At 38.1% G+C, this 23,586-nt stretch overlaps 1 protein-coding gene across 3 annotated transcripts; it reads left to right on the top strand.

Annotated features, from left to right (window-relative positions):
* The first annotated feature begins 136 nt into the window (after positions 1–136).
* On the top strand, positions 137–23,134 carry SLC35D2 (solute carrier family 35 member D2). Of its 3 annotated transcripts, none has more exons than XM_064176440.1 (12): positions 137–290; positions 2,258–2,291; positions 3,880–3,966; positions 6,395–6,462; positions 8,462–8,533; positions 10,350–10,418; positions 11,469–11,571; positions 13,180–13,272; positions 15,479–15,546; positions 16,247–16,325; positions 17,862–17,944; positions 22,999–23,134. In XM_064176440.1, exons 1-12 carry the CDS (start codon positions 151–153, stop codon positions 23,099–23,101), a joined length of 999 nt encoding a protein of 332 aa, XP_064032510.1. In that variant the 5' UTR covers positions 137–150; the 3' UTR covers positions 23,102–23,134. The 3 variants fall into 3 exon arrangements, with proteins under 3 accessions (XP_064032510.1, XP_064032509.1, XP_064032511.1); XM_064176439.1 differs by lacking the exon at positions 22,999–23,134 and adding an exon at positions 18,529–20,614; XM_064176441.1 differs by lacking the exons at positions 8,462–8,533; positions 22,999–23,134 and adding an exon at positions 18,529–20,614.
* The last annotated feature ends 452 nt before the right edge of the window (positions 23,135–23,586 follow it).

Below are 23,586 nucleotides of genomic sequence, written 5' to 3'. Positions count from 1 at the left end.
CTGTCTTGCCACGCTAGGGGGCGTCCTGCAGCCGCCGCCAGCCCTCGCCGCTCGGGGCTGGGCCGAGCCGGGCCGCGGAGGTGGGGCGGCGGCCCGTCCCGCCGCACTAGTGCAGCGGGTGGCGGGGCGCTGCCGTGTCCTGCCGCCGCCATGAGCGCCGGGCAGCCCGCTGGGGAGGCGGCGGGTGCGGCCGTGCCCTCGACGCTGCCCAAGGTGCTCTCAGCCGTCTTCTATGGAACGTGCTCCTTCCTCATCGTGCTGATAAACAAGGCCCTGCTCAGCGCCTTCAGGTGAGGGCCGGCGGCGCGCTGGGCCGCGCCTCAAGCCGCGGCAGAACAGGCGCCTGGCCTGGCTCGGCCGGGTCATCCCGCGGGCAGCTGCTACACCCGCGAAGGCAGGTTGTACCTTGCTCCCAAGGCGGAGTAGGACGGCACAGCCCGTCGAGACAGCGTTTTCATTATTGTTACTGTAACAGTCATGTTCATTCAGTTTGGGTACAGGGGCAATTAGGTGAGCTTTAGCACCGGAGAGGTTGGGGAATGTGCTGAGAACTGCGTCAGTTTCTCCAATTTCGGTCTCCATTTGTCCCCAGTATGTACTTTTGCTACACCGCCTATTGGCAGAGCCCTTGGCAAGCGTGTTATTGAAGCATGCCAATCTTTTCCTCGAAGGCATTTCATTATTCCCAGCATAGAGGCTGGTGTTTTGCTTGTCATACCAGTGCAGACCCTTCAGGGAGAGTGTTTCCTGTAGCTGTTCCTGCCAAGCAATCTTGCCAATCAATCATGTTACTTTTCTGGGAGCACCTTTCTTTATTGAGGTAACCAAAAGCTGAACCTCAGAAAGTGTCTTAATCATAGAAACACTGAAAAGCTGTTTGTGACTTGATGGGCGGTCCTATACGGCGTTGCTGTCCAGTAAATACAGCCTTGTAATCATTAACATTATTTACTCAAAAGGTTTGCTCAGGTTTTGCTGGTTTAGCTCATTATGAACAAGAAACAGAAAAGGGGGGGAGGGGGAAGGCAACAAAAGGGGAAAAAAAAACTTGTTATTTTCTAACATTCAGTTGTATCTGAACACATAACAGTTGTATGTATAACATCTCCCAGAAATGCTAGAAGGCGAGTGGCAGTTTTGGTATTCTTTGCATCATACAATCTACAGCTGCCTATGGATCCCAGGCAGACATCTAGCACATCTGTAAAAGATAATCAAGGACAGTGTGCCAATCAGTAAGCTTAATTTTTGTGTAAAAAGGTTATAGCATTGCTGGGAATTTTTAGGGCTCTGCTGATCATTAATATCTGGAGAAATCTATGTAGTGCAGGTGATTGAAGTTTCTGTGTTTTTATGAATGGAAGTCGTGTTTCTTTTTATATTTTTTTCCCTTTCCCCCAATACCTTTGTTTCCCGGAATCCCTTTTGCTCCAGGCTGCTCCTCACCCTTTATCTCTGTTATGGCTCCAGTGTTCTTACTGCTTTCCTACTATATTCCTACTACATTCCAGAATATTTTTGGCTCTTCCTAATGCCCGGTGCTCATTTGAGATACGGATTTTTCAGCACATCAAGAAATAGTATAGCTGTTCCTGGTGGCTTCCATGATACACAGCCACAACGTCAAGGAGCCTTGATAATGGAAAATTGCAAAGCTTTTCAAGACTGTGGACCCTCCATAGGTATCTGTTGGTGCACATGTGCATGGAGAATGAGAGGCATTCTATTTAGATTCCCTGGGTACAAGCTTCTGTGAGACCATCTCTGACAGTACAGGCAGCAAAGTGTTGAGTGGTCGTGCTTAGCTACAGGAGTTGAAATGTTCAGGTTGTTCCGTGACCTCAAAGGTTTTAGGGAAGAGAAGCTGCAGACACCGCTGATTATGGTATAAAGCAGCCCTCTATTGTAAATAATTTCCTTGCTTGTATTTTACTACGCATACAGAGGATCATCAGTTACTGCCATACCTTTATTGGTTTTAACTTGATCTAGATTTAGGCAGGTGGAAATGGAGGCACAAAAGCTGTGCAGATGTCTAGTTAAAAGTTTCTGCTTATTTAACATTGAAGTATCCCTACTTGCAGCTAAAGCTAAGTGGCCAGTCATCCACATACTCTCTATTTGACTTTGGTGCTCCATGTCAGTGTCTTCTTCCCCTCCACCCTTTTTTAAAATTCCCTCCTGTCTGCTTTTTTGTTTTTTTGGTGTTGATTATTTAAAATCTTTCTACTATTAAATATTTTAAAATGTTTTTCAGCTTTCCATCACCAATCTTTCTTGGAATTGGGCAGGTATGTTCACAAGTAAAGTGTACTAAGACTACTAATTGTTTACAAAGTTAAACTAGTGTTAACATAGAGATGTATTTTAGCAGAGGAAATCTCTGTTATACTGCACTACTCATTTTCTGGATTAGATACACTGTAAGGAAGAGTGGTTTTTTACAATCAAGGAATTTGCATCTCTAGTTAAAACCGAGAAGAGTCATGTGAAAGGCTGGAAATGAAATTTGTTTCCCTTTGTAGAGTTCAGTAATTAAGAGGTCTGACCTTCAAAACTCAGTACTTGTTCAGTAAGCACGTAGATTCACTGAGAGTCCTTGAACAGTTGTGGATTATGTGCAGAAATATGGCTCCTATTTGTAATCGAGCCAAATGTTTCCTTATCCCCTCTATCCCAGCAGTTTTCTAAGAGGACTACCACATTATTTTGGTTGTTACCTTATTTGCTTATGGGAAAATTGCAGTACTGCAGTAGAAATACATTTTTCATTATTTTTGTTGTTAATAGATAGTAAATGTAGAATAGTGAAAACGAAGTTCAGATGCTCGTGTATCTTGTTCGTAAAGAAGAATGTGTAGTTCTGCAGAGGAATGGCTGAGAATGCTGGAGTCTTGAAGCAAATGACCTTTGTAGCTAAGGAGTAGTGAGAAAGAGGTGAAAAACAGTCTGCTGCAAGTCTGCCATCTCTGCTGGTTGGTGCTGAAGAGAGTCACATATCTTGTAAAGTTTTTGCTGTGTGAGAGGAGGAGAGTTTCACATATCCATGTTTTGGTGCAAGCCAGAGAAAAGAAGATACGGCAATAGTTCACTTTAAGGGCAGTGATACGGCTTTGTTTCTTTGCAGAACCTAAGTCACAAAGGCATTTTCATTTTGTATTGACTGATCTTTCCAAGATTTCCCTGTACACTTTGTAAGGCGCATATAATATGGTATAATGCTTTAGTCTGCAGAACGTGACTCCACCTTATTCTCTAGATAATTGATTACTGTATTTTTGTATCAGGACAATTTTAACATTTATTCCCCGCCCTGGGGACCAGCATAAACTGTTATGGTGTAGATTGCTCGGATATTCTCCTTCATTCTGTCAGTATCATTATTGTTTATTCCTCATGTTGTCAGTGGACTGATAAGTGCACAACCTCTGTCTCACATTACTGAAAATGCTGTAGGAATGATTTTACAGATTAAATGGCACTCCAGGTCTGGGATCACATCCTGTTTTATTTCCTCAGCTTGTTCTCAGCATACATTGCTTCACAGAGTGCCACTGATTTTGTCTAACTAGTAAAGCATGTGTCTCTATTGTACTTTTAAATAAAAAACTGGCAAAACTGATGAATAAATCTAGTTTATTAATTATATACTGTATTGTTGAAATATGTAATCACAAAATCCCTTCAGTTGGGAAAGACTTTTTAGATCATTGAATCTAACCATTATTATTTTACTTTGTTTCCTTTTTTAATTTTGATTACCATTACTACTAAAGCTATTTGTTAAATGCATATAAAGTTTTTATCTTTGGAGTTCTTTTATTCATACATTACAATTCTGCTTATGCATGACTTCTTGTTTTTTCTTTTTTTGTTTAGATGGCAGCCACTATACTTATCTTGTACGTGTCAAAACTAAGTAAGATTGTTCACTTTCCTGATTTTGACAAGAGTATACCTGTGAAGGTAAGAATTATATAGGCTTTGGTATTGATAAGAAACTGTTACCTCTTACAGCATCTTTCTTTTTCATTGAGACAAGATACAAGGGAAGAACATGAAAAAAATTATATTCATTTGTCAAACGTGTTTATTTGTATGTCTGATTCATGTGGTATTGGATTTGATAGTTTCACTGCAGTATTCTGGCTCTTTGTCTACTGAGAAATCTAGTGCCACCTTGTTATGTGGTACATGAGAAAAGATGCATACAGCTGGATGATCTTTTTTAGATTCCTGAAGTATTTTTCTGGATGTATACATCTCCCTGTGGGATCAATGTGAGCTGTATGTTTAAGAAAGAATTTTGATCACAGCATGAAGGGAGAAAGGCTGTCTGCATTGTACAGAACTTAGTTGTGTTACAGTCTAAAGAGGCAGGAAAGAGCAAATACAAGAGGATGTTTTATCATCTCAGATTGGGATCTGGGATCTGACATGACTACAGCAATGATGCTTGTAGATCTTTGCATCCATGTGCAGTGTTGCTGGATCTTTGCACTGATGCATAGCCTGTGTAATTATGCTTAATTACAGAGTATTAGTATTTGCTCAGAGATGCACAGAGTTAGCTCCTAGCTCTGCTGCAGGGCTCAGACATCACGGATATTCAGACCAGTATTCTCACCAGTATCATATTCTCTATACATATAGCGTTTACTACGAATGTCTCACAGCTATCGGTGAATGCTGTTTATTCCTAATTCATGTTGAAATCATTGGCATTTCTGCATGTAAAAATCTTGTAGGAATGCCTATAGCATTGGTATATAATATGGACAATTCTGCTACAAAATATGAAAGAGGGTGATTTCCCAGAGGACAGTTTTGAATTTTGTGTATAAACAATCTATTGAGAGCTCAAGTTTCTTCCTTTTGTCCTCCCCCACCCCATCTACTACCTTTCTGCGGTTGCTTTCGCTTTAAAATCAGCACCAGTTTTCTTTACCCTAATGATACCTATGTTTTGGAAGACTTTCCTGGATGTGCTGGGAGTCATCAGCACTCCAGCATCCAGGACTTGTGTATTGTTTGTAGTGCTCGATTTGACTAACCACAGTGAATCAGCTGGATAGCTCATTGTTGATTTATTTACTTTTTAAAGCACCCTTTGAGGACTATTCGTCCTTTTGACAGTTTTTCCCTGTCATTGACACGACGATTATCACTGCTTTTCACTCCCGAATTGATATATGTCTTCAATGCTTTCAGCTAAAGTTTTAAAGTAGCTAAGTGCTTATTTCAGTGACAAAGCTTCGGAGTTCTTGACCTTTTAAAACTAATTCTTTGACCAGTCTCTGATGTTGTGCCGGGTGTTTTATTTTTGTCTATACCATAAATGAATTTCAGGGGAAAAATAATGTAATACTAGCTTTGTTTTAATCCTATAAACGAAATTTTTTTTTCCTAAATAAAATCTCCAGAAGAGAAAATGCATTATAAAAAATCTGCAGATCTTTACAAGGCTGAATATTTATTGCTACTTACACTCCTGTTTACTTTATAGTCCTACTTACTTTTACTTTCACTTAAAAGTTAACTTTAGTTACCGGGAATTAACCTCTACTGCATTTCTCCTTGCTGTAAAAGAAATGCAGAATTTTCAACACAGGTAAAATATACTCTACTTTTCAAGCACAAAATGCATTGAGGAGGTATAGCCTCTAACAAACACAATGTCTCCTGAAGCATGTACAACTACAACTGTTTATTACACGTTAGGGCAGAAGATCTGTTTTGTCTTTCTGCCATTTCAGCTCGGTTTGATTGATAGTGAATGTGACTACATGGGCATGCCACCTTTGTCCTCACTGATGACTGTGATATCCTTTAATCTTCTGCAACTTTTCTGTAGTGGGAGAATCAACAGCTTTGAGCTGCCCTGAGTATTCCGTAGAAATCCCTGGCTTCTTATATTTTCTTAAAGCTCTGAAGTTTAATTTACCCTTGAATACTTGTCTTTCTGTTCTGGTGCCTCACACAGCATAATTCAGATCTGAAACGGTTTATCTTCCAGACATACTAATGTGGAGTGGAGTACCTAGAGAAGCACAGCATACTTAGAGTTTATAAATTCTTTTATTCTAGCTACTCTTTTGCTTGTTTAGCTACTATTATTATTACTTTATAAGTAACATCCCAACGTTGGAATGGGTATTAAAATAAAACAGAATCTGTCTCTCAGCAGAGGTAGAGTGTTACTTTTATAATTGAGTCAGTGAAACTGTGAATGTTCATGTGAACAAGAGCTGTATCAATTTGCATCATAGTTACTTTTTTTTTCTGAGAAACTCCACCTCTTTCTTGCTGAAAATACTTCTGATACTGCATTTACAAATTCTGTCAGGTGCTTTAGAGCATAATAATCTGAGTTGTGCTTTTAATTTTATCACAGTTGTTTCCTCTGCCTCTGATCTATGTTGGAAACCACATAAGTGGATTATCAAGTACCGGCAAACTCAGGTACAGTAAATGAAAGTTTTAAATAGACTGGATTTTACCCTTTTGTGGGAGTGAAAGCTAAACACTAAAGCAACACATTGCATAGGGTCTTCAATGCATATAATGTCTGTCTGTCTAACCCCCTGATACTGCTATGAAATTCTTATCTAAACATTTGATTTGTTTACAAGTGTATGCTTATTTCAAGAGGAGCTTAGCCAGGCCTGTACTGCTAGAAAATCACAATACTTCTCTGAAACAATGGAATTGCTTTCACTTCTCTGCTCATCAGCTTTTCCTGGATGTCCTAACCAAAGAGTTTGAAAGCTGGTTTTGAATGAAGAAGAATAAAGGAAAGTTTTGTACCATGATGTCAGTTCAGGTTATTTAGAGATCACCAAGGGATGGAAAACCACTGTGTAGTGGTGTGGTAGTGGCAGTGGCCTACCCCTGTTAAGCTCCAAAAGCAGATTGTGAGGACATTGCTGAAGTCCTTGTTGCCTTGTGTATGCCTATGAGCATAGATTCATGAGAGTTGCTTCCATGGTAGTGCTAAAATGGTGTAAGGTGTAACGACCTGCTGTAACTGTTTGGATGACTAGATTTTCCTTGGAAGAAGATTGCAGAAGCATAATGGCAGTGCCAAGACTGGAGGATACTGCACCAGTGCTGTGGTTTCTTCTTGTTAGAAGCACTTGTGTACCTGGTAGTAAACTCAACCAAAGCAGAGAATTTTGCAGGTTTTCAGCATCTCATAACTTTAAGACAGGTGCCATGAGACAAAATGTATTACTTTTAATTTGTTTACATTTTATTTGTAGAACTAATTTTATTTATAGAATTTATGTATAGAATTAGTAGAACTAGCAACATTGAGATGCCTGGTTCTAAAACTTCTTGTTGCACATGTTCAGTTATTCTGAAGTGACTGTTCAGGCAGATGTCATGACTTTGCCAGTACTGCCCTAGTAGCTCTTCAGCCACTGTGGACATGGAAGTTTAATCCCTCTAGAAGTTTTGTACATGGGTTCTTCTCTCCCATTTCTCTAATTTTAGAATAAAAAGTTTGGTAAGTTATTTTAAACATAAATTCACTATGCTCTCCTCATATGTCTAACCTATCTTTTAGATTTACTATTCATAACTAAATTTTATAACAGACAACTAAGAATGGCCTCAGTGTTTATACCAATAAATTTTGTTACATAGTGTTTTGTTACACTGTATGACATTTGTTTACATTATGGAATTTTCCACCTTGTTTGGATTGTCTGTGAGATGTATATGATTCTCTGCTTAACTTCAAAATGTCTGTTGTAAAGTGGTTAAATTCTGTGTTAGGATTTATATAATTTACTAATGCAGTTGCTAAGTTACCTTAAACAGGATTGATTGGTCTATATGGCTGCATTGTTAGATTCCTGAAGTGTCGTGCACAAGTATTTTCTCAAATTAATCTCAGTTTCCAACTCTATTACTTTGTGTAGCTTTTTGTTTAGTACTTGTAGCTAGTCTCACCTGTCCTGTTTCTCTCACTTTCCTTTTTTTTGGTTTGTTTTTTTTAACCTGTTTTACTTCCTTGGAAGTACAGCTTGTTTACTAAGTGTGTTTGCTTTGTGTTTTATTTCTGTTACACATTTTTAGAGACAGGTATATTGCATGTTCTTTATATTTACCCTGCCCATGAATTCTGAAGAAAGAGTTATATCATAGGGGCTGTAGTAAGTACAAGTGGTTTTTATATTCACTGATGCAGAGGGACCTTTTAGAAGGTAGCCAGATACATTGTTTTAGGAACTGGCAGATCTTGTTTTTTTAAAATTATTTGGTTGTCTAATCTGCCTCTAGTGTCAGGCTGACATTTTTTTTTATATGGTGAGTCACTGGGAATTTGTTTTGGTTGCTTAGTGCTGGACTAATAGTTTGATCTTCTGATTAATCAAATTAGATAAGAATTATAAAAATGCTGTTAATTTAACACTGTGCTTGGGGTTTATTTATTTAATTTTTATTTTGACAGTTTGCCGATGTTTACAGTGCTCAGGAAGTTTACCATTCCACTTACTTTACTGCTGGAAATCATCATACTTGGGTGATCATTTTATTTTATTTTATTTTTCATTTAAGGTACCTTTATTTTACATCATTTTAGATTACTTGTAACATCTCATCAGAGTATTGCATGAGTGCTTTTCATGGACAAATAGAGAAAAGTAAAGAAAGTGGATTTATGGAGCATTTTTGAAAGATACAGATAAAAGCATTTAATGAATGCCTGAAAACTAATTTAGCTTGCCCTCATTTACACAGGAATTGGGTAAACAGAGCATAACTCAGACACTTTTAGCAATTAGGCTTTTTGTCTTGCATTGGATGTCCCTAAGCTGCAAGCTGCTTCAAGAAGTCTCCAAAGAGTGATGATTCTGTGGTGGTCTGCTTATGTAGAGTAGTTTTCTGAGTTAAGTCTAGAAACATACTGGCTTTACGGAGCAAAAATGGTATCTACCAACCAGTGTGTCACTAGATCAGAAAACTCCTTAATTATAGATAGTTCTGTTATTTTTAATGACAAATTAAGAAGCATTAGGTGTAGTGACTTGAAAGGAATATGAAAGTCAAACTTTGTCACCAGTTCTGTCCAGATGGCTTATTCTTGGTTAAGGTGAAGTCACAAGAGCAAAAACATCTTGCTGAAGCTGAACTTGGGCAACATAAGAGAGCCCCTAAGTTAGCACCTTTTGGCTGAAGCAGCAGTTGATCAGTGTGATTTGTATTTGAAGATGATCCAGGATTCTTTTCTAGTTGTAAAATTATCTCAGGGAAACCAGGACTTCCTGGCTTCTCCTGTTGGCCTGAGGACTCCCACAAGTAAGTAAGGAAACTGTGAGTCAGGGAAGTTGTAATCAGTTCTGAGATGGACTACAGCAATGTGGTGTGTGAATGCAAGAAACATTTTAACCTAAGGGAAGATTATATGCAGAATGCTGTGTAAATACACACTGTTGCAGTGTGTTTCCTCAGGACTGAAAGGACTCCGAGAGTGTCTTATGGCTTACCCCAATATTTGAAAAGCATTTAGTTTTTGGGTTGATATGGCTAACTCATTGTGATCAAAGCTTAATGTATGTAGAGACTGCATTTGTGGTTGGCATTGTGGTCCACAGCTGTGCACCTCTGACACATATGATTTCTGCAGGAGCATTGTAGTTATTGTTGTGATAGATGTCTTCTCATGTGCCAGATTGGAGTCTGGGGCTAGCCTGGAAGAGTGATAAGGGGAATATATATAAGACACACAGCAGTATGGTGCAAAATTACAACATTTTAAAATAAAGCAATACAGATATAAGCAGCATAGTAGTTTTGCAGTATACTTTTCTATACTCTGTGTCAGTGCTGATGTAGTAAGATTGTCCTAAGCTTCCGTGCTTTTCCTTTCAAGTACAAGTTTTCAGTTTGACTTCAAAGTAAGTATCTGAAAAATAGCCCAGGGAGTGTGATCTACAGAATCTTCCCCAAGAGAGGTGATAGGAAAAAACTATATGAGAGATATGTAATAACTTTCCTTTATTGGATTACTGGAAGACACTGAAATATGTCCATTATGAATACCAGTACACAGTAAATCACAGATTGTTCCAGCACTGTTACTTTAAACCTTTAGTCTTTGCTTTTATGGTTATCTAGTAGCAGAACACTCACAATGCTTTTTCAATCTCTGTTCTCAGGGCCAAGGTCTGACAGCGTGGCACATCGTCAGTCACACTGCTTCTGTAAGGTTATCAAGACTGTGCCCTCTTGTTAAATGTTCTACGATTACTGATTGTTTTGAAACTTTTCAGGCAGACAACCATTTAATCTCATCTTCAAATAAGGAAAACGTAAACTGTCTAATTTTTCATCTACAGGAAACGGTACCCACTGAGTATTGTAGTCAGCGTATTTGCCATCATTCTTGGAGCTTTCATAGCAGCTGGGTAAGATTTTCATTTGTTAGACAAAGTTATGTTATGAGAGGAGGGACAACAGCAGGATTGTTTTTCCTTGTCAATTGTCAAGTAAACCTAAGTCACAATCAGTTACTCTGGATTAAACAGATTTGGGAAAAACTCTCTACTGACATCATTGGGAAGAGCAGGAATATAAAGATAAAAAATTAACTATAGCTGGAAGTATTTGTTCTCCCCTCACCCCACCCAGGTTTTCTGTATTTGCAGAATTGTAAATGAAGCAAGTTTAAAGTGTGTGAGGAATGCTGCATTTATTTTGTACATCCATACATTTTAATAATAATAGAAAAATATATTCTTGTTCCAGATAGAAAGACTCATTTTTGTCAAATATTCTTTTGAGTTAGACAATGTCTATTTTTTTAGTCACTTTGAAGAAGCTCACATGTGAGATTAATTCACAAAGTGCTCACACACTAGTCTGTAGTGTTTCCTTCTGTTTGAATATTTCTTTACTTAACTGGAAATGTAACATTAATTTTTATTTCTTGGCTTTATTATACACAAAGGTAAATGATTTCCATAGGCTGTGAGTCAGATAGACCCATGTCCTATTAAATTAACTGAGGTAACCAGTCAAAACAGGAAGGATGACAATATGTCTAGTCTGACTATAGAAAGCAAATAGTCAGACTTCATTCACTATCTGCTTTTTGTGTGAAAAAAAACAGATAAATATTCTCAGTAATAGTTGAAGAGGTTGTTAAGATTGAGACGGATGGAATTTTTCACAGAATGAAAACTGAACATTTCCTGCCACTTCTGCACTGAGTACTGGGAACTATCTAATTACTCATTTATCATGGTCCTGCGATTGGAGAAATATAAAGCACTTTGACTTACAAAGAAGGCTGAAAGCAAAACTCCTGACATGCAGGAGCTCTCAGGATTTGCAGTTCCTCATTTATGATATTTTTATAGCTAGACAGGATACAGCAATGCACCATACACTGTTTGCTTATTTACTATGTAATACTTTCCTGTTTGCTTATTTGCTATATAATAATTTTTTCCCAGGTCTGATCTGTCTTTTAATCTGGAAGGCTACGTCTTTGTACTACTAAATGATATTTTCACAGCGGCTAATGGAGTTTACACAAAGCAGAAAATTGATCCAAAGGTAACTGTAGGGTGATTAATTTGAATCGAATGTTACAACAGTATGGTGAGTTACTTATTATATGACTTTATAAACATGCAGTTACAAACTAGTAAATAGTTCCACTTGCTTTCATATTTCAGCTGTTATATTCATCTTCAACAGCCTGGGAAAAGCGTTTTTCTTAGTATTTCAGACAAGGCTTACATGAACAATGTGCATTATTTTCTCTCTAGTCTTTTAGGTAGAGTTTGTAGTGGCTTTAAAACATTGCTTTTTGGCTAAAAAAAGAAAAACAAAAGTAAATTATTTACCTGTAAACTCGATACGTACATCTAAGGTAGATTACTTTTTCACTGGGAACACACTTTGAGTAAAGTATATGTAAAATAAACATGTGGGTAGGAGCAGAGACCTGTCCACTTTAAGTCAATACCTATAAGAAGTGTAATATTTTTTTGTGTAGACCTAAGTCTACGCTAAATCCAGGTATACCAGAGAATCACGTGATACCTTGGTACTTTGTACATTACGTAAACATTGAGCAGGCTGCTCTTCAAATGAAATGCTGTGAAAACATACAGAAGATTAGTCTTGGAGATGCTGGATACAAGTTTTATCACTGACTTCCGTGATTCACTCTGTAAAGTGGAAATAGACATCTTTAAATAATATCAGAAGTCATAGCATATTTTTCTTCAAAAGAAGCACTTAACGGCCTCACAGTTTGAGAGATTTGCTAAGAAGCATAACTGAGGAAGGGGAAGTTTCTCTTTCACTCTCATAACCTTTTGCTTTCCCATCAAGCTAGGCAAATAACAGGATATATGTCATCCTTCAGGTGACTGAAATTACATCAGTTACCAATGATTACAGATGTGCTATGTAGGAGTAAGACTTCATTAATTTTCTTGTTATGCTGGTCCCAGAGAGACACCCTGCCCTATGCTTTTGTAGTTTATTTGTGGTAGATAGAGTAGAATCATAGAATCAGTCAGGGTTGGAAGGGACTACAAGGATCATCTAGTTCCACCCCCCCTGCCATGGGCAGGGACACCCTACACTAGATCAGGCTGGCCAGAGCCTCATCCATCCTGGCCTTAAACACTTCCAGGGATGGGGCCTCAACCACCTCCCTGGGCAACCCATTCCAGGCTCTCACCACTCTCATGGTGAAGAACTTCCTCCTCACGTGCAGTCTGAACCTACCCATCTCCAGATTTGCTCCATTCCCCTTAGTTCTGACACTCCCTGATGCTCTAAAAAGTCCCTCCCCAGCTTTTTTGTAGGCCCCCTTCAGATGCTGAAAGGCCACAAATAGGAATAGGAAATTCTTTGGCCAGGCAGAGACTCATGTGGAGTCTAACAGTGCCTGAGGAAGTTACTGGCTAGCTGGTATTGTGTAGAAACTGTTCAGATAAGTAATATTCTGTTGAGCATCCAGGCAAAGTTACTAAAGTGGGAAGTCAGCTCACTACTTAACACTGGATCCAGTGATTGCAAGCTTGTATTTTGCAGTGTGTTCTGTTGTCTGCTCATTGGCAATAATGTCAGAAGGATTGCTAGAGTAATAGTAATTTGCTCTCCAAATTCCTGTAATTCCAAACACTGTGTTTTCACTTTGCACAGGAATTGGGAAAATACGGTGTCCTTTTCTATAATGCTTGTTTCATGGTGGTACCAACAGTTATTATTAGCTTTTCTACTGGAGACTTTCAGCAGGTGAGAAGCCATATCATATATCCTAGATTGATGACTGTTTTGTTCACTTTTTTCAGTTGAGGCATGGGTGGGTTTTTTGTTTACTTTTAGAAGTAATCCTATCTTCCTCTTAGTGACTAGTATTTGAAATGTATGACTGGGACTTGTTCTTCACAAGCAAGAACTTGTGATTGTTTGCTTTAAGGAGAACCTGGGTGTGTATAATAGCCCTTTTATGAATCTTTGATTAAGATCTAGTGCAGAACTGTGGATGTTCAGCTAAAGCAATCTGTTAGGAGTCCAGCTGCGCTGTGTGATTTGCCATGTGCTCTAAAATGAGACTGTAAATACCAAGACAATTTCCAGTCCTCCTGTCCTGGTCTGTAAAGTATCACACCAAGAGGTTTGTGTTTTTCTGGCTCCCTCACAAATTTACTGAGTTGCTGTATTCTTCAGTATAATGAGGCTAGACACTGGCATTCTTCTCTGGAAATGTATGAGATTTGCCACTGGAAATCATTACAGCATTTGAGCATATCTTGAGTAATTCCAGAGTCATTTGTTCTATGACATTGTACCCTAGACTCACATGAACTTCTCATTGCGTTCTTAGAAGTCTGCTTTAAACGGGAAAATTGTCACTGCCTGAAAATGGTGGATTTAAATCTACTCTGAGTGTAAAATCTCTTCTTGTGATGTTAGGCCAGTTTGACCTTGTGCTTATTTAGAAAATGCAGATGATGATGTTCTTCATGGCAGATGCAGTGAGGATCAAGTTCACAGGGCTGTAATGTTTCAACTGCCTTCTCAGCATACAAGCCTGGAGGCATATTGGGAGAACTGGACTTTGTTGCTAGGTTTACTCCACGGGAGTGTCTTGTGCCTGCATATTGATTTGACACAAATAATCAAATGCTCAGTTACCTGAAAAGAAGAAATGAATATCCAAGAAATGCATAGTGCTTGGTGTGCATACACATTGGCTTGGTCTTTTACATACTAGAAGTTCCATTAAATTATATGGATGACTAGAGTCAGATGTGAAGCGCAAAGATTATCATAGGAAAAAAAGGAGAAAATGGAAAAATACCATTGAAAAGCTAACAAGTTGCTGTAGATAAAACTCATATTTAGCAGATCTTCAGGCTGCAAGAATTGGCTTGCTTTTACCTAGCAGTGTTTTTGGCCCTTGTCCTGCATTTAGCTTTTGCCAGTCAAAGTGTCATCACCATGTCTACGTGCTGGAAAGATTGCATCTGCTCCTTTAGCTCTGGAGTGGTAGCTACTGTGTCTTGTAGGGTCTGCAGTTTGTGAATGTTTCAGCTACTTACTTTTCCTGCTGGTTGACTAGGAGAACAGGAAAGCAGGATGCAGTGGAAGAGAAAGCAACCCCCAGAATAGCTCTCTGTACCGTGCAGTTGGTTGTTGCACATTTACACAATCCTGTCAAGTCAGAGATGCCCAAGAATCCCTCTATTACTGCAGGTGGTGGAGGCTCAGCGTGTCACATCTTGGCATGGACTAACATCCTGCCATTGCTGAGTTTTGTACTCATGCAGGTGACTTTAAGCAAATTAAAAGGAGGCATTTTCTGGAGCTACTAGAGGTGAAAAAAAATCTCTGACGTGTTTCTTAGAGTTGTGTGACACTGTGTATTTGCTTGCCACACGTCACTAAGAAGCAGACGTCAAAGTGGTGATTTAGCGCTTTCATTGATCTTCATTGTTGAGAGGCCTTTTAAATGCTTATTTAATTTACTTCTGAGATCAAAAGTACAGGCTTGGACTTAAAGCTGTCAATGAACAAACCTATGATATGAAATAAGTTTCAAGGAGAGTATTTCTTTGTTTTTTCTCTCTGTCTCATATCAACAGAATTTATTGTATAATATTGATCACAGTGTTCTATCTGTATCAATAAATACAAACCCACAAATTCTGTGTATTGCATTCATATTAATTGCTTACATTGTGCCATTCTATGTCTGCAGTACTAAATGTGTTACAAGGGTGTGTCTAGGCATCTAGGTGCCATGAGTACCGTCATCCTGTTGTCTCTGAAGTTAAATGCATCAAATGGTTTCCAGTAATAATATAGATAATAATGATAATATGTATCAAAAGTATTTTGTGATTTTGCACATTTTCATACTAACTACCTTTTCATGTGTTTACAGTTGATTATATAGCATATTGTTCACTCTCTCCTTTTTTTTTTTCCTTAATAGGCAACACGTTTCCAGCACTGGACAAATTTTTTATTTGTCTTTCAATTTGTTCTTTCCTGCTTGCTGGGGTAAGGACATATGGAAGTCAAGTAAGGTGTTTTAATGACTATTTCAAACTGCAAATCTCAAATGTAAAATAAAATTCATTTTTTTCCTAGGCTTCTTTGCTTTAGTTATTCAGTCTTGTAGTGATTTCTACTAATGTAAATAGAGTTTCTGTTTAGTACTGTCTAGTGTTTGCATCACAGTACAGTGGTCAGCAACATGACATTTTTTTTTTTACTTTCTGTACTCACTATCTATTTGCTGTCCATCTCTTCTGATTATCTAACTTTTTTGAATTCAATGGAATGTAAACACCTTAGTATAGGAACTGTTTCAGTACATTTGTTCTTTAAAGTACCTGGAAAAGTACGAAAGACTCAAAAATAATGAATCGTTTCTATTCAAACTGCAGAGTCAAAGGAAGAATAGAAAAATTAGTTGGATCCTGTAGTCAAACTAATCTCACATACTGACATTTAAGAAGCACAGAGAGTAGGGATGATTCCATTAGAGCTCAAGAAGCACATTCTAAAATATATTTTGAGTGCTCTATGTATGCACATCCTTCATGTAAAATATACATTCCCTGAATATTTTTTCAGAGTTTGAAACTAGTAGTATTGAATTTCCCAGAAATATACTGATTCAGAAAATGATGAACATTTTGAAATGTTGATAAACTGCTCCCTGGGTGGAATTTACATTTTTTTCTCCTTTATTTAGGTTTCTCTTGATGTATTCTACTGTCCTATGCAGTCATTACAATTCTGCACTCACAACAACAGTTGTTGGTGCCATCAAGGTGAGTTACAGAGCAGAAGGAGATGAGAATGCTCAAATAGATAAGGAAGAACACTGACTCAGCAGTGATCCTGACTGTGCTTTGAGCTGGAAAGTCAAAATGAGGGCTAGTACTGAGACACTGATCATGTCAAACAAGCTCACACTGTTTTGTCTTATTCCACTGAAGCTTAGTTATACTCTAAAAAGCAATGTTGCGCATTGATTTATTTTAATTTTTCCTTTCCTACAAGGCTGAACTAATTTCACTTACAGGGCATTCTTAGGTACAGATTAATGACTAAGCTGTAGTAGGGAGCGTATTGCTTTATGGTGAACTGCCTCAGCCTGAGTGAGGACTTGTATTCTAGCTGAATAGACTTTAATTTTGGTTTGTGTAAATTCTGGTCAGTTTTATGAACACCAAAGCACACGTCTTAAAATGATCTTGATGTTCTTATAGTCTGTTTTCTCTAACCCAGTCTTAATTTTAAACCAGTGCACCTTCTTTTGTGTTGGTGAGACCAGCATGATTGAGCTGGGAACAGCACTGACTTCCAAAGCACTATTTTGCAGAACAATTTGGGGAGAAGTATGGAATTGTAAGCTCAAAGAGTTATAGCAAAAGGTAAATTTGTGCACTTGTGGACTGAAAAAGTGTCATAATCCAAACTATCATAGGCATAGGAATAACAGTCGTCAAGGTGCTCCTTTGCATTGGTGACTAAGAAAAGCAGTACCTCCAGCACAGCAAAATCTGCCTTAAAAGTGTTCTTTAACTTTTATATGTCCACGCTGAGCCATTAAGATAGAGCACCACTGCTGCTATTTTCTGAGCAATAATAGTCTTTGAGACATTTAAATGGCTTTCAGGTTGGGAAGTGCTTTATGATGCAGAAGTACACAGTGGAAACTGGTAGAAATTATGTCATGGTTCAGGCTAGCTGCTAAAACATTTGAAATCAACAAAATGTTGGTAAAATGATCAGACAGTTCTTTCCTTCTGTCGATAGAGGACAGTTTCCCCAAAACTTAGTGGGGATGAGGTGAGAGACAGAATCTTCAACTTTTTAAACTGTCTGCGTTGAACTGGAGCCAAGTGCTTTCGACACACATTCAGTTGGCAAAGTAAGGAGATAACCCTATAAAGCAGTAGTACAGTGCATTTATTATGACTTTAAAGCATACTTTTCGTGCCTGAGAACTAAAGCATGCTTTTAAGAACTGGACCCTTCTGAAGATTAAGAAGTGTCTTTTCAGAAGGTAGTCATAACTTCATTTTGCCTAATACCAAATAGCTGATTTTTTTTCTTTTTTCTTTTAATTTTTCCCCAGAAACCCACTCTAAGTGCATTTAGAAAACACACTGATTTTTATTGTTTTATTTCAATGTTACATTATCTATAAGGCTAATGTGAAACTAATTTACCTGCTGATTTTAGAGTGGCCAGCAACAGAGTATAACTACTTCCTTAGAAAAGTAAATTCATTTTTATCATTTATCTTCTTGGAGATAAAAAATTACTTCAATAAATATATGAATTTTCTTTCCTTTCAGAATATATCCATTGCCTACATTGGAATGTTGATTGGTGGAGATTACATATTCTCCATGTTAAACTTCATAGGGCTAAATATTTGGTGAGTGAATCTTGAATAACATTTATTTGTAAAAGCTGATAGTTTTATGCTTTTCTTGATTAGGCTCACTTAAGTGATGCAGTTTTGAAACCACTGGCCTGAGGAAGTACTGCCTCAATATGTAACGTTCATTACCTGTAGTTTTATCTTTTCCTGTCTGTTTTCAGATTCTAAATCTTACTGTGGTAGGATCTTAATGATGGAAACATGCCTGCAGTTTTACTGTGTGGGATTAAGTTAGTTCCTGTTTTTTATGAGCAGCAGTTCTGAGCTGTAAGGCTTCCAAGTGAAAAACAAGTGGTGTAGGAAGTGGGAACACTGACTGACTTGTGCCTATTCAATATGAGTTATAACTTGTGAGTTGTTACATTTTTGTGCTTGGATGAAGTGTTGCATCTGTTTGTATGAATCAGCTGGATTGACCGATAACTGGGTGTAGTTGCTCAGATGGCTTCCATAGCTCTGAGGCATTCCTAAATTATGCAAGCTGGCTTTCTTTAATCCCTCAAAAAGAAAGGGATATACCTATAAAGTTGTATATACAACAGTTATCCCTTACACCTCCATTCTCTTTTTTTTCCCAGTATGGCAGGGGGACTGAGATACTCCTTTTTAACCTTAAGAGGAAACAGCAAGCCTATGCAAACTGAGGATGAAGACAATGCACTTCCTGAATCAAAGAGTTAGCCAAAATGCCTGCCTTGAAAGAGACTGAAAATGCAGTTGTAGTGGGCTTGTTTATATGGCTGAGAACTCAAATAAATAGATGCTGGAACTCATTTGGAGCAAAAGAAAAAAAACCTACCTCAGTTGCCAAAGATGTGCACACATGCATTGATTGAGCATATTCTTGCACACCATGTTTTCACATGCAAACAAGCCTAACTGTATCTTTTTTATTCCATGAGGTAATTTATAGGAGGGAATGACACAAGAAAATATCAAGTTGTACATTTCTTCATTTATCTGTACTTTGGTGCTGTTTGTATTTGACAAGATTGCTGAATTCTGTTTCAGTGTCCACTGCTACTCGCTGAAGCAGAGCTCACTGTAAAGATCTTGAGGCTTGATTCATCATTGCATTTTGCTATAGGCAGACTTTGATATAAATCAAGAGATCAAGGATGATAGTGATTCACAATGATTTTATGTGCATATTTGCTCTTGAAAAAGTGATGTAGAACATATGGAGCAAAGAATAACTGTGCCTTTAGATTGTTTCCTGTGTAAGTGATGAGTAAAGAATTCAGGGCGTAGCCTAATATGTTCAGCACATAGTATAGACATTGTCTCTTTATCATCTCTGCATTAGTAACATCATGGTGTACTGCTACAATCATTACTCTTGTTGTAAGTGAACACTCATAATGTTGCTGCAATATCAAGGGGATTTTTTACTATTTGAAAAGACTTGGTTTTTTGTATGTAAGGCATTCGTAAGAGTTAACAAAAGTGAATCTATTTTTGTTTAAGTATATTCATCTTTTTATATCACAGTCCTTCTGATGTTTTGTCTTTAGCTTTTAATGCTGCAGAGAAGCAATGCTAGTATGTACAACCTATGAGAAGGAAACAGATTGAGAGATGGAAGACTGAACATAGACTGTTTTTTATATGCAGTGAAAGTTTATCTGGGTTATAGTTTAAGCTTATCTGGGTAATAGTTTATGCTTAAAATTCAGAGGAAGTTATTGTAACAGTCCTAGGCATTTGCTACAGTGGGCAAGGCTGGTCCATTGTTTTAAAAAAAGAATAATTCCAGAATGTGCTAGCATGGGGTCTTGTCTAGGAAAATTATGGCACCTCTCTGTGTCTTTATTTCTTTCTCTGAAAATACAGTTGGTAATGCTTACCTGTGTCTCTGATGATACAGCTTGCACTGGAAGACAGCTGAGTAATTAATCTTGTTGAAGTTCTCACCTCCCTCCAAGCATGAGCCAATATTTTTAAAAAAATCAAACAAAAAAAAAAGATTTTGGAAGACATTGACCTAGAACCTGGGTGGTCTTATGACTTCTTTGATCCCTGCTTGAATTAAAATCCAACTAAATCTGAAAAGTATTACTCTGTGTGTTAACACTCGAATGACCAGACTGAAAGAGATCTAAGAAATGTGAGCAGCTCACAGCATAAGCTTTGTGGAGTGACTGGGCTAGCGTTGATTTGAGTGGTAAGAGGAGCAGTGGCTGAAGATACCTAGAAGTGGAGCATAAGGCTCAAAGTTGGATCAGAAGTCTGAGCTATCCAATTTCTAACACTTCTCTAAGAGATGTGACTTTCATTTTCTGCATAGCAAAGAGCTGGGGAGGGACAGAGTTGCTGCAGGTATTTTAGAGAAATTTCTGGTTTTAGCCATTTCCTTACACTTAAAGCTTTCAGTTTTTTTGATAGTATTCTTTTATAGGATTTCTCTTTCTCCAGGTTGTCTCTACCTTCAGAATGCAATTTTTTGAATCTCAGCTCTAAAATAGGAATTGGAAGGTATTGGAAGATTTTAATTAATTACAAATAGGTTATGAGAACCATTTGATTGCAATATTGAAAGATGCACAGTGGCATCTGCTAAGTAAGATGTATTTCCAACAAGGGAACAACTGCTGTATGCATTTCATTAATTAATATTTTAATGTACCTTATATAAATAAAAAGACAAAGATTACCATTTAATAAGGTTTTCGGTTTTTGTGTGAATGGGCACATAAAATGCTTTTGTGCACAAGTGCATAGCATGAGTATTTGCTATTTGTGGGATCAACTGCTGTAGTGTACTTGAAGTAGTTTTAATGCAATCATAGAATGATTTTGGTTGGAAAAGACATTTAGAGTCATTAAGTTCAGGCAGTATAACTCTTTGTAGCCTGGTATTAAAACATGTCCTTTAGTGCCCCATTTATGCTTTTTTTTTTTTTTTAAATGCCTTCAGGTCTGGGGGTTCAACTGTGCCCCTGGGGAGACTATTCCTGTGTTTGATGATTTTAAGTGAAGAAGTTCCTTCTGCTGTCCAATCTAAACCTCCCTTGGTTCAACTTGAGACCATTTCCTTGTATCTTACCATGTGTTACTAGGGAGGTGAGACCAATACCCATCTCACTACAACTTCCTTTCAGGGAGCTGTAAGAGAGCAGTAAGGTCTTGAGCAGCAGACTTTTCTCCAGAATAAACAACTCCAGTTCCCTCTGTGCTTCTCAAAAGAGCTGTTCTGCAGACCCTTCACCAGCTTTGTTGCCCTTCTCTGGACATGCTTCAGCACCTCAATGTCTTTTTTGTAGCAAGAGCCCAAACACTGTACACAGTACTCAAGGTGTGTCCCCTCGCCAGTACTGAGTACAGGGGGCATGATCACTTCCCTGGCCCTGCTTGTCATGCTATTTCTGATACTGGCCAGGATGCAGTTGGTCACCTTGGCCACCTGAGCACATTGCTGGACCATGTTCAGCTGTCTGTCCATCAGCATCACATATCCTTTTCTGATGGGTATCTTTCCAGCCACTCTGCCCTAAGGCCATAGCATTGCACGGGTCTGTTGTAACCAAAATGCAGGACCCAGCACTTGGCCTTGTTGAACCTCATACAACTGGCCTCAGTCCACAGACTGTGGTTGCCCAGGTCCATCTGTAGAAACTTTCTACCTTCAAGCAAGTCAATGCTTCCAGCTTAGTATCATCTGCCAACTTAATGAGGAGGCACTCAATTCCCTTGTCCAAATCATTGATTAAGATACTGAAGAGAACTGTCTTCAAAATCAAGCCCTGGGAAACACCACTAGTGACTGACCACCAAGCAAATTTAATTCCATTCACAGCTACTCTTTCTTTGGGCCCAGCCGTCCAGACAATTTTTAATCCAACAAAGTGTCCACTCGTCCAAGGCAGGAGAATGCTGTATGAGGCAGTGTCAAAAGCTTTACTAAAGTCCAGGTAAACAACATCCATGGCCTTTCACCCACTAAACATGGGCACCTTGGCATTGAGGGAAATTGGGTTAATCAAGGAGGACTTGCCTTTCATGAACTCCTGCTAACTGGGCCTGGTGACCTGTTTGCTGTCCACATGCTGCACAATGGCACTCAAGATGATCTGCTCCATGAACTTGCCCAGCGTGAAGGTCTCACTGACAGGTCTGTAGTTCTTCAGGTCCTTCTTCTGACACTTTTTGTAGGTTGTCATCACATTTCCCAGTCTCCAATCACCTGGGACCTCCTTCGTTATCTACTAATTGTTTCTGTAATATAGTGGAAGTGATTTAATTAATTGCTTATGCCATGTTTTTGAAGTGCTTCGAACTTAACACTTCTCAGCTAAAATACAGACCTGATGGTCTCAGTCTTTATAATAGTATTACTCAGAATAATTTAAATTTATCAATAACAAAAAGTAGCTGCTACCTAGAAGAACTTGCAAGCGCTTGCATCCTTCCACAGAGGAGCTCAGTTTCAGTCACTTACATGCTCTCTGTAGCATTCTGTAGCTGCAGAGAACATATTGATTCTGGTAAAATCTGCTGATTGAAACAACTTTCGCATTAGAATGTAGGCAATTACAAAAATAGCCATTTCATTCAGAACCTCAGCAACTGTGTCTTTCAGTTAATAAGTTAGTAATTTAAAACTGTTTTCTCTTAGAATACATTTGTAGTTAGTCCTGGCCTTAGTTTTCTGCAGATGTCATGTTAGCTTAATGAAATATTAAGACAGTACTAAAACTTGATTATTTATTTGCTGAATGAAGCTTCGTTTTCTTTTTTTTTGGCAAAATGGTAAAAACGGGTTAGAGAAAACATTAGCATTCAGGATAAACATTTAAAGGAATTAGTATGTGAGGTAGTTTTAAGAAATACTGAACTGACTTCTGAAATTTACATTCCCTCACAGAAGTATCTTGTGGTTATGTGCTGCTAGACACAAAACTTGATTTTCAGAAGTCAGTCCAATATTGTGAAGTTTTTTATAGGTGGCAAGGTGTACTTACAAGGGACTATGCAAAGAAACATAAAGGGTACCAACTGTAAAGGAATATTGCTCCGTACATTGATTATTCATGTTCTTAATCCCATAGGGATTGCTTACTAGTGGACGAGCTGCAATGGGATGAGATTGAGAAGGAAAAATGCTATGGTCACCCAAAGACACTTTCTACCTGTGCAAAGGTCTTGTTGTGATTCCTGCAAAAGTCAGAGAAACAGTACTTCAGGAATAAGTAAATGAAACTGGTCTGGATGAACAATTCTTCACATTAGTAAGAGTTTATTTTTTTTCTCTCAATATCTTGGACTGATTTTCAAATATTTGGCCCACGAAGTACTGTAGGTATGTCTCAGGGTTGTTACCAGCCTCAGGAAAAGAAAATAGCAAGAGAGCATGGACAGAAGTGGAAGTGCAAAAACAAAGACTAGCTGCTGTGGAAGTTTGCACTTTGACTCCATCATCAAACAAGCAAACAAAAACAAATTCATTAAAAATACAGTCTTTTTTTTTTTTTTCATTTGTATTCAGTGTGGTATATGCAAAACACAGTGCAATTTCTTCAAACTTAAACTATTAATTGAATAATGAAAGATTTTTTTTTTCCTGAGAATTTGTGGTGGTAAATAGTTTTGGAAATGTAATATTTACAGGTGGTTTTTTTTTTTTTTTTTTTTTTTTG

Source organism: Pogoniulus pusillus, chromosome Z, assembly GCF_015220805.1.
Source record: "Pogoniulus pusillus isolate bPogPus1 chromosome Z, bPogPus1.pri, whole genome shotgun sequence".
NCBI classification, from domain to species: domain Eukaryota; kingdom Metazoa; phylum Chordata; class Aves; order Piciformes; family Lybiidae; genus Pogoniulus; species Pogoniulus pusillus.
Note: the sequence above shows the minus strand (reverse complement) of the source record. Positions and strands in the feature narration are given on the sequence as shown.

Bases quoted from the DNA above. Each gene is read 5' to 3' on its own strand.
- SLC35D2 (XM_064176440.1), top strand. From the start codon at position 151: ATGAGCGCCGGGCAGCCCGCTGGGGAGGCGGCGGGTGCGGCCGTGCCC. The intron at 6,463-8,461 runs GTACAGTAAATG...TTATTTTGACAG, and splicing joins TCAAGTACCGGCAAACTCAG to TTTGCCGATGTTTACAGTGC. The intron at 13,273-15,478 runs GTGAGAAGCCAT...TTTCCTTAATAG, and splicing joins CTACTGGAGACTTTCAGCAG to GCAACACGTTTCCAGCACTG.